The 10,729-nt window shown below is 39.5% G+C and overlaps 1 protein-coding gene across 1 annotated transcript; it reads right to left on the reverse strand.

The window, feature by feature from the left end:
* Positions 1–805: 805 nt before the first annotated feature.
* LOC118819882 (protein NipSnap homolog 2-like) lies at positions 806–10,412 on the reverse strand. Its single transcript, XM_036587848.1, has 10 exons — positions 10,271–10,412; positions 9,423–9,562; positions 9,200–9,245; positions 8,627–8,721; positions 8,264–8,334; positions 6,427–6,567; positions 6,173–6,204; positions 3,431–3,525; positions 2,455–2,538; positions 806–2,360 (listed from the first exon to the last, which is right to left on the reverse strand). The coding sequence occupies exons 1-10, from the start codon at positions 10,360–10,362 to the stop codon at positions 2,296–2,298; spliced, it is 861 nt and encodes a 286-aa protein (XP_036443741.1). The 5' UTR covers positions 10,363–10,412; the 3' UTR covers positions 806–2,295.
* Positions 10,413–10,729: the final 317 nt, after the last annotated feature.

Raw genomic sequence — 10,729 nt, forward strand, 5'->3', positions numbered from 1 at the left:
ACCGATTCTTTCGAACGAGAATTAATTATAGTTCGATTCAGTTTATGGAATCGACTCTTTTGAACCGTCAATTTGAATATTTTGAACGACCGATCTACAAGATTTATGGAGTCACAAGCGAAGTCAGCTTTATTCTAGGCTGCGTCTGAGTAGTTGATGAAACTTAATTTCCTATCTGCTTTTCTTGTAGCCTGTAGCCCATAGTAATCTGTAAGCTTCATTCAAATATTCGGACACAGCCCGTATCTCCTATCTGTAAAATAAGAGTCGGTTCAGCGAGTCAGTCTAATGTCGATACTTCTACTTAAATTTGGACTATACAAATTAACCTGTTGTTAATGGTTGCTCATTCACTTTCATTTTATGGTATTGTATGTTTTGATTTCACGAGATAACAATCTTTCAAAATTGTAATTATTTTTTTTCTTACACGTCTTCAGCTTGCCCTGAATGAGCAACAAAAACGTTCGACTCAGTTGGACTTCTGAATCGGCGTAAAAGAATGATTCTTTTACCAACATACCACATACATTACAGGACTTAGGACTTATGGCATTAGGGGTTCAACTGAGCAAAATGCACCTGAAAATGTTTTTGTTTGGAACAGTATTATTTAACACACTTAATCTGAGACCAAGAAGCAATTGCATACATTAAATATCTAATATCCATCACTTAAATCCACTATTAATACTGCCATTTGCCCAAACTAATTAAAAAAGTAACATATCTTTCACGTACAGACATTAAAGTCATATTCACACACTTCAAATCTGTATTTCACCCAAAACAATTGAGAGAATAGTTGTAGTTCAATCATAAATTTAATTCAGTATGTACATCTAATCTTTTCAAAGCATTGGATGTTAAATAAAACCATATTAAACACTAAGCAAGTGTTCATTATTCAGTTTTCCCACAAAACCTCATAGTATGGCTGAGCAGGCCTACAAACTGCAAGTTTTGCCAGTTTGGTGTCCTTTTCAAAGTGATAAAGTTTCTAACCCTTGTGATAAATAGAGAGCGTTTGTTCAAGGACAACATGATCAGACAATCAGCACTGAGAGGTCTGTCGCTGGATTAAAAGAGAACACGCACTACAGTTTGATACACGAGCATATCTGTAATCTAGTCAAAGACAAGAAATCAACACAGATGCAAATCAAAGACAAGATTAAAACTGAGTTGGATTTAGTAAAGAGGCATCTCAACCATTTTTGCTCTTCTTGTTAGAAGGGAGCTCAAATATAAATGCATTTTAGCCATCCACCACTCAAATAAGCATTCAGCAACATGTTTTGAGTCTTTTACTTAAAATGTACACAATTTGTGACTGAATGATACAAAAATCGATCCTCACCATATACTCAGACCAGAGTCAGTCTGTTTGTGCGCTAGTTCAGGACTCCTAACCGTATTATTGGTTTTTTATGAACCATACAATAAGACTGCAAGGCTAATGGCACAACTGATTTATACATACAAGCTTTGCACTAGCTGGGCTAATTTCACCTAGCCATGGGGTTTCAGGTCATTTACAACTCCCTTTGTTACTGTCATAAAATTGTACTACCGTAAATGTGCAGATAACAAAAACCAAAATCAGGATGTTTTTTTAAGCTAAACTGCATGCCTGTCAATCAGTGTCGATCTGTTCAAGCTAAATACATCAAGAAAACAAAATCAGCCTCTGGATAATTGATTAACATGCTGGAATATGTTTGGAACACACAAATCAAAGACAGCAATGATCCTGCTACCAAACCCCTTTAAGAAATGTGGGGAAAAAGTCATGCCTATGGAAACTTGAACAGCCCAAAAATGAAGTGAGGCTTAAAACATCCTTTCAGGGGGTTTGATGAAAACACCACCATCGCTCTTTCATGCCACGATGGCTGTAAAAAGCTGAAAACAAGCTCTCACGCTCTAACGCGGTCCACATTATGAGAGAACTCTCTGAAGTCCTGGTGTAACCCGTTGAAGTTTTAGTGTATAGTGGTCTGACAGAGTGTGTTCAGCTGTGTTGTTTTTGACATTTGTTCATTAATTAAGAGGTTCTGATAAAAATTTAACACAGATATGACCACTGAACATATGGGAATGGGCAAAGTGGATTGAGCCTAAAGGGAAAAAAAAACAACCAAAAAAAAACATGAACGACCAAAACCCAGAATCCTAAACCCTAATTATCGAAACTGAGCAGAAATCCATGGCAGTGCAAAATCTGACTGACATTTGGTTGGAATCATAAAATCCTTCTGGTTAGTGGGTTTCTGTCAGGGTCATCACAGGAGGCTACTTCAGAGGCGAAGTCTTCATCGGAATCATTATTCTTGATTCCATGTGCTGAATCAGAGGAACTAATGACAACAGGAGAAATAGTCACATATTTACAATTAGACAATTCATAATGGGTTGCAAAATGCCACTTTTGCACTGTGTTTCTACACTCACCTGTGTAGTAGACAGCTTCATCCCAGCCTTCATGCTGCCAGGCTGCATTTCTAGTTTCCTCCCTTGACTGCAAGTCTTTGTATGCTGGAAGAGACCAATGGTACAATTTATCATTAAAGGAATACTTCAGCTTTTTCCTACCTAACCTGTATCTGAAGCATCTGTGACCACAGTTGAATACTAGTCGATCAGTGGCTCTCAGTCCTGGTCCTGGAGTAGCACTGGCTTGCATGGTGTAGCGTTTTCCCTGCTCTAAGGCTACGTTTAGACTGCAGGTAAAGGTGGCTCAAATTTACATCTCAAATCATTTTATTTCCTTTTTAATGTGGCCTATATCTGACATAAATCTGACCAGATTATGCTCCTGAAATGACCTGTATACGCAAAAGAACAACAATCTACTCGGCACGTTCATCCAACCACATAGCTGTCCTTTAGATTTCCTTAAGATGAACCCCTTTAAACGGCCAGGACCAAGTTACTAAATAATAAGCCTTAGTATGTAATCAGTATGAGATTTTAAGAGGTGATTTTTCAGGTGACATTAAATTGAAATGTAAGAACTGTTACTTTAAACATGGAGGACAAGAGTAGACATGAAAACGACGACACTGAACGAGGATTACAGAAAAGAGTTTTGAATTTTTATTTTGACTGTAGCCTAAACCACCCAGTCCATTTAAAGATGGATGTGTTATTTAGTTTATTAGTTGCATCAGATGTGTTGGGAACAAGCTGTGCAACTCCAGGCCCTGAATTGAGAGTGTTACTCTATGCTTGAAAAAAGAAATGAAAACCCGCTGACACATTTTGCCTATGGTAAGTCATTAGGCAGTTGCTGAGTTCTGTGAATCATTTGTGAAACTTGGGAAATACAGGCTGTGTTACTGCCCATGGAAACGTGTTAAAAACACTAAAGAGTCCTAGGGAATTCCTGTAAGTTTGTAAAATGGAAATGTAGCTAAACTTCACTTACCCCAGAGGTGATGTACCATGTACAAGCTTCCAATCTGAGAAAAGAAACCTCCAACAGCCTCGTTGTTCTGCTGACGCAACTCAATAGCCCGAGCCCTGGTGAAATCATTCACAGTCACTTCTGTTATCAGACCAGTTATGATGGATACTACATGGTCATGTAATGCTCACGAGCAATGACTGTCCAGCTTGCTACATTACATTTAAAAAACGGATTCACTGATATGGAATTTCTGGGCTAATAATGACAACCGATAAATGTTTTGGCCAGCACCAAACAGCGACAATTTAATGTTAATTATGAAGGTGTCTTTTGCAAATTATCTACACTTTCAAATGCCTGTTAGATAGACACTCTTGTACTTGCTACTGCTTTTTTTCCCTAGTGATTGATGCCTATATGTTCTTTACAAGAATGGCAAACTTGGTTCATTCTGGGCCACAACTCTGCAGAGATTAGCTTTCATGAATTCATTCCTTTTTAGGAAAGTCTGTTTACTAAACAATTTTTGCAATGCTGCCGGTCAGTTATTTCCAGCCATACAAAGCCAGGCTCATATCTCTTTGAATACAGTGAGACCAAAACATTCGAAATTGAAGGTCAAATTACAGTTTCAAAAACATATTTGAAATCGCTGATAAAATCCAACAAAATCTAAAATAGTTTATAGCGTTTGGCTCAGTAACAGACAAAAAACATGTTTTATCTTGTTGTTACCTTACTGCACCTGCGCAGATCTCCAAAATGAGAGCGGCTTTACTCGCTTGCAGCATAACCAGCAAGCTAACTGAATCTTTTTTACTTGAAGCGCAGGACTTTGTCCACAAACAGAAGCCATGTTGAGCGTCATTAGTTTTCCTATTGAGATTTCAATCAGTGAGCACTCTCCTCCTTTATAATGTCTCTGATTCAACTCATTGCTAATTGGCTGAGGAGTGGAGTCAGGTGTGTTTGATGAGACAGAATGCCAAACTCTGCAGTGCTGTAAAAGGTTTTCCATCCACTCTTTTTAAATGAAAATTTTGAAAATGGAAAAAGTGGTTTATCGATTAAGGAGAAATGCAAAAAACAGTGATGGACATATTTTTCAATAAAGGATGACGTAGCGGGAAAAAAGTGTGTTTTGTGCTACATCCTCTCATCCGGTGGTGTTCACAGGGGTTTGGTGGCCAATGGCGAAGAGGGGCAGCAATTTCAGCCCTCACTGAATGGGCCACTGCCTGCTCCATCCAACATCTCTGAATCATTAGAGCAGCGGTCACCAAACTTCCTCCTGGAGATCTTATTTCCTGCAGAGTTTACTCCAACCTACATCTAACACGCTGTCCCTCCGCATGCCTACACTAATGCATATGATTCAGCCAATCAAGGACTTCTGAAGAAGTTAATTAGCTGGAGCATGTGTAGCAGATTGTGGTTCGAACATCAGTCCACTGGAAGGGAGAGCTGTAGGACTAGAGTTGGTGACCACTGCCATGTACAGTTGGTTACAGCCATGTACAGTTGGCAGTGGGCTGTCAAACTACTGTACTACTATACCGAGAGTACGGCTGAACGATTTGGGGGAAATATCTGGCTGTTACTACTTTGTTCATGAAGTCTAGAATACCCAGTTGTCTGGCCTGAGTGCTGAATGTAGTGTGCCAGGCTAACAGTCAGCACATGGGTGTTTTGTTTGCTTCTGGTCTAACTCATCTACAAACAGTTCATAAGCTCAGTATTATTAGGTTAAACTTTCCCACTTAAAGTTCCTTAAAATGAACACTGTTGAAAATGTAGGCTATAATAAAATTTTAGCTCTTGCAATCTGAAAATTGACTTCTTCAAAGTGTGATTTCATTGTAAAAACGATTATTACAAGAGCTAATGAAGATCCCTCAATTGTATACTCCATGCACAGTGAGCGAGACACTTGTCTTGCACCATACAGTGCAAGCATGCCACATTATCTTCAAGCATTTGCACAAAAAGGTACATTAACACTAATTAATTCACATTCTCTTTTACCAACTTTCACGGAAAATGGAGGAGCTTGTGGCCCAGAAGAACCCCAGTTCTGCTTTATACAGATGACCACTTGAACACTTGTTGCAAACTACAATTCTATTGTCGTCTGCTGAAACCGTGAAAAACGTACACACAGCTGACGTTTTCATTCTGCAGCATCAGAACATTGATATATGTGCATCAGTTTGTGCACGAGCAAAAAATAGGGTGCCAATTTATGAGTTGAAATTATCAGCTGCAATTCCAATATCAGATCACCAGCAATACATCATAAATCTGTAATTAGAAGCCACACTTACCTTAAGCAGAGCATGCTACAACGTTTGCAGTCCAATTACCAAATTAGCCAAATTTGTAGGGTTTTCAATACTAATTTACTGGCAATTAATCAGTTTTACATAGAGACATGCAGAATTCATGATTCTAAGATGCCAGTGTTAATTTTGACAAATTACAAAGATTCAGCAGGCAATAACATACATCAAGAATTAAGGCAGGCAGAAAAGAAAATCAAAATGGCATTTTTCTACTATCTATCTTATGAATACATTTTTAATTTGGTTTAAGCGCAAGAAATGTTACCATCCATACTCAAAACTCAGCAACTACAATCTGTAAAGGCAACAATAAAAGCAGTTGAAATGATTAAATATCCCTAGCACAATTTGCATGACATTCCTGAAAACAGCAACAGACATATCCTACTGAGAAACTGTAATGATTGTTCTTTCTTACCAGTAATTTCCCCACTCAATCATGGTTCCAGGCTAGAAGAAAAAGATACATATATATAAATGTCACAATTACCATCATAACTGGGAGACAAAATAATTAGATGGCATCGCCCTGATGTTGTCAAGCCATTTTTGTTTTCCACATCTCGGTATGTCAAAACTGCACACTAGTTCATGTAACATTGTTTCAATGGGCATGTATGTTGGTAAATGGAAGCCATCATCATGATGGGGCCATCATTATCTTTTCCATACCCTGAGCTGGTAGGATCTCAGCTCATAGACGTTGGGTCCAGGTCTTGGCACAGGCTCGTTCCAAAAGCTGAACTCCAGAAGTAGCTGGTTTCTACGGGACAGCAGCATCTTCCCTCGCTTATCTCTGTACTCCATGAACTCCTGGTCAGATAAATGAATGGTAAATGAATACATAAGTAAATGAATTGGTAAATGAATAAATAAGTAGTGTAGAAGAGAGCTTAAAAAATACTGTGCATCACACATTACAATATGGGCTGATTTCAAACCATGGTGAAAGAAACCACAGGTGGAATTTCATGATTGTAAATTTGGCTCCTTGTAGACTAATTTAGAGATAAATAGGCGGTATCAAGAAACCAAGAAACCACCTACTGGTAACCTGATGCTTTTATACTATCAAGAGCATACCCATTTCTGTGCCCTAACAAAAAAACATTTTAGTACTTGTATTAAATAATCCTCAAAAGTTTTATCTGGGAATGAGCAAAAAGATTTCTTAGTTTTTAAAGCCAAATTCAGGAAAGCATTTCTTAAGCATTTTTAGTCGTCCAACAACAGAAGTTGATGTACAGACATACATCCACTTCTATGGTCAGTGTTTCAATTCACACTGGCAAGGAAACCCATAAACCACAACTTAATGCCTGTCCAGAAATGCCACTAACTTCTCTGGGCTTAAGCTCATTTAAAATGGACTGATACACACTGGACATGTGTCTTGTGGTCAAACAAATAAATCGTACAGTTTGTTTACTGAAATAATAGACATTGTGTTCTCCAACCAAAGATGAGAAGGACCATCCAGAGTATTACCAGCGTAAAGTTAAATAGCCAGTGTCTGTTATGGTGCAGGGGTATATTAGTTCCCATGGCATGGGTAAGTTGTACATCTGTGAAGGAACCATTATTACTGAAAGATATATAAACATTTTGGAGCAACACATTCTGCCTTCTAGATGCCACCTTCTACAGAGACATCCACGATTATTTAAGCATGACATCATCAAACCACACTCTGCATGTTACAACAGCATGGCTGCATAATCAGAGACTGCAGGTGCTAGACAGGAGTGCCCCTCTCCCATTGCAAATGTGTGAGGCATTATTAAGTGCAAAATACGACAACTAAGAAGCCCATACGGCTGGCAAAAAGTTCCACTTTCAAAACTGGAACTGTTGGTGTCTTCAGCCCCCACATGTTTCTTAACAATTGTTGGGGAAAAAATGGTAAAGTAACAAAGTGGTGAACATGCTCCTGTCCCAACTTTTGGGGAATGTGTTGCAGGCATAAAATTGGGAATTTTACCTAAAAACCAAACAAACAAATAAAATACGATTGATAAAATAATTCATAGAATATTGTGTTTTTGTGATATTTCAAGTTTAGTACAGGTCGAATAGAATCCACTAATCACTGCTTTATGTTTTTATTGGCATCTCACATACAGTCCAAGTATTGTGGTATTGAGGTTTGCAGTTGCAGAGTATCTCTTGCACAGTCTGTGGAAGCTACTGTTTTTCCCCGACACCAACATTGGCAAAAATCTTGTGTTAGTTACGTCACAATGCACGTATTTGTTGTTGTTTGTGCTGTTAGGTAAACCTGCTGTAAATCTGTTTAATTAGAAAAGTAGAAAAAAAAGAGCTGATGTTCATGCCTGATGCAGTTATGTGATGGAGCTGAGTCTGGGCACTTTTGCTTGGACACATGGTCTCTTGCACTATGTTTATGTGACGCTGACATGTTGTGCCTGGTGGGAAATCAGGGTAGCTGACTAATTTGATTTATTCTGCAGAGTTTTAGGCTAAAGACAGTGTTTCTTCATCTACATACCTTATTCATCCTGAGTTTGTTCATGACTTTAGTCAAGGCAGGGTAGCCTCCTCTGTATCGCCACAGATGCACTGACAAGGAAAGAAGGAACCACAAACTATTGACAAGATTACGGCTGGCATCTGCATAGCTATAGAGTGTGTTTTCTGTGTTGTCTGAAGCTAAGCCGAAGCAGCTTTGAATCAGCGGGTCGCCAGGCTTAACACGGTACACTGCCCAACTTAATTAATCATAGTGTACCTGAACCTAAAGTGCATAAAAACAGGTGCCAACAGGTGCAACAAACAAACACATGACAAGACATAACAGAGATAGTTTCTTTAAATATACTTTTTATGATTAACAATAAAGACTCATGCTCACCTGCTTGGTCCTGCTCTCCATACCATGTGTTCCAGGTGCCCACCAGCTCACAGGGGTACTCCGGGTCCGCATGGATATTTGGCAAGACATCTTCACTGTATGTGTAGATAAATATGACAGTATAAATACAGTACAGGTACTGTTAGACTGTTAAATTATGAGCACTGTGCTCCACAGATACACTAGAACAAGTACTGACAATACTTGAAAAAAAAATGAGTAAAATGATAAAATTCTAGATATAAAAATATACAAGGTGTCTCTTTGATTTTAAGCACTTGCAGAGAAAGAGCACTGACAGATAGAAATGCCAAAGAAAATTTCCCACAGTAACCGATTTTTCCCAAAGAATGATTCATTAGCTAAAGAGCATAAGCTAAAGATTAAAGCTATACGCGTGGCTAAGATTCTCCTATGTAGAAATGCCAAGCATAAAGACAAAACTCCACAGCTTTTTAATAAGAAAAATGGTAAAACAACTTGCTTGCAACTTTGGGCATCTATATGAATTTAAGACTATTTAATACAGCACTCATTAAGCACTACACACCATCTCAATATGGATGATCTTACCAAAGTTTGTTATAATCATCAAGGCACTCTGGCTTGACATTGTGAACTGTAAAAGAAAGGCATGTTATGGACTGTGACAGATCGTGCTCTGACCGACCAAAGGAATAAACCTCCACATAATCCAGATTAATCTGGCCTTCAAATCAATGCAAATGCAGCAGTGTAATTTAGTGCTTGAGACTTGAGCGGTTAAGAGCCATGTGTGCAGGCCTTGGGAACATACACTGGATTTTGTAGAGGTTGTTGTCTTCTTTCTTGGCCAGGAGGTGAGAGTGGGCATCTTTTCTGGGGTCGACCTTTCGGACAAAGAGAGATTTGAACCAGCTGTCTTCACGGTTTAAGTTTGAGGATGCAGACAGACTCCTGAAAAGAAAGAGACAGAAAGAACGAACCCCCAGTTGGCGAGCGATCAGTCCGTTTAACATTCAGGGGAGACTACAGAGAGGGGAGCGGGGAGCTGACCTTTTACCAAGGCCACCTATACACATTTCAATAAGTTTTGCCATGTTTCAAGTGACCAGCCCAGCCAAGTCACTGCAGGACATGGCGATGTCTTGTAGACACGCTGTGTATCTGCACGTAGATTTTGTTATAAACGTATAATGACTGAATAAACACCGAGAAATAGCTCTAAAATCCTGGTCACAAGCCACGAACACAAACCTTATCGTGTTACAACACGGCTTTCAAAATGACCTTGAGCTCAATCTTATGGCCAGTGGCCACAGCTCTGTATGAACACCCTCAATCAGCAGCTGCTCAAAGTTCCTACAAAATAGTAGTCCCTGTAAAGTTTGAGGCAAAAGAAAATGTTTCTTGTGGTAAGCATTTCACACGCACAACTAATGCTGAGTCACCTAAAATCCCCCGCAGGCGGCATTTTGATGCCCAAGAATCATTCAAACCTTGCTAAATAGCCTAGCCTGCTAGTTGGCAGCTACATCAAGTGCGCTCGTCTCGGGTTCCTGGGACTCGGAGCGGAGCGTAAACACAAGACAAAAGTACACGAAAATCAACAATGCCGGCCTTTGTGTCATTTTCGACGCCCCACGCTTTTGATGGCGGTCTAACCTGAGAGTTAATGCCACTTGCTGTTTCGGCCGAACCCCATTTTTCGCCCGGTTCAGGCCGTTTCCCAGGCTCTGAAGGACTCTCGTCGCCATCTTCCCTGAATGTCGGACTAGCTGCCGTTCCTGCTACAAAACGGCCGTGGTGCCCTTCCGCTTTTCGTCGCTAGAGGGCAGCACAGTACAGTTCAGTCTACTATGACTAAGGCTGCGTCCCAAATGACTCCTATTCGACTTTTAGTGCACTATTTGGGTGTAGAGACCCTATCACGACCTGCGTAGCTCACTGCATAGTGAGTAGGGATCCAAATGCATTTAAGCTCGAGTAATTTAGTAGACTTTAAAAATAAGCAACTATGATAATGAGGGCGTAGGGTAAATATTTTACAATATATTAATTGGCCTTAAATGATGTAACTTCGCTTACATGGGAAAGGCCTAATTTTTCGAGTATACTCAGTTA

Source organism: Colossoma macropomum, unplaced genomic scaffold (assembly GCF_904425465.1).
Source record: "Colossoma macropomum unplaced genomic scaffold, Colossoma_macropomum, whole genome shotgun sequence".
In the NCBI taxonomy this organism is placed as follows: domain Eukaryota; kingdom Metazoa; phylum Chordata; class Actinopteri; order Characiformes; family Serrasalmidae; genus Colossoma; species Colossoma macropomum.

Bases quoted from the DNA above. Each gene is read 5' to 3' on its own strand.
- LOC118819882 (XM_036587848.1), bottom strand. From the start codon at position 10,362: ATGGCGACGAGAGTCCTTCAGAGCCTGGGAAACGGCCTGAACCGGGCG. The intron at 3,526-6,172 runs GTAAGAAAGAAC...TGATTTCACCAG, and splicing joins ATTGAGTGGGGAAATTACTG to GGCTCGGGCTATTGAGTTGC. The intron at 2,361-2,454 runs GTGAGTGTAGAA...TGTTGTCATTAG, and splicing joins TGAAGCTGTCTACTACACAG to TTCCTCTGATTCAGCACATG.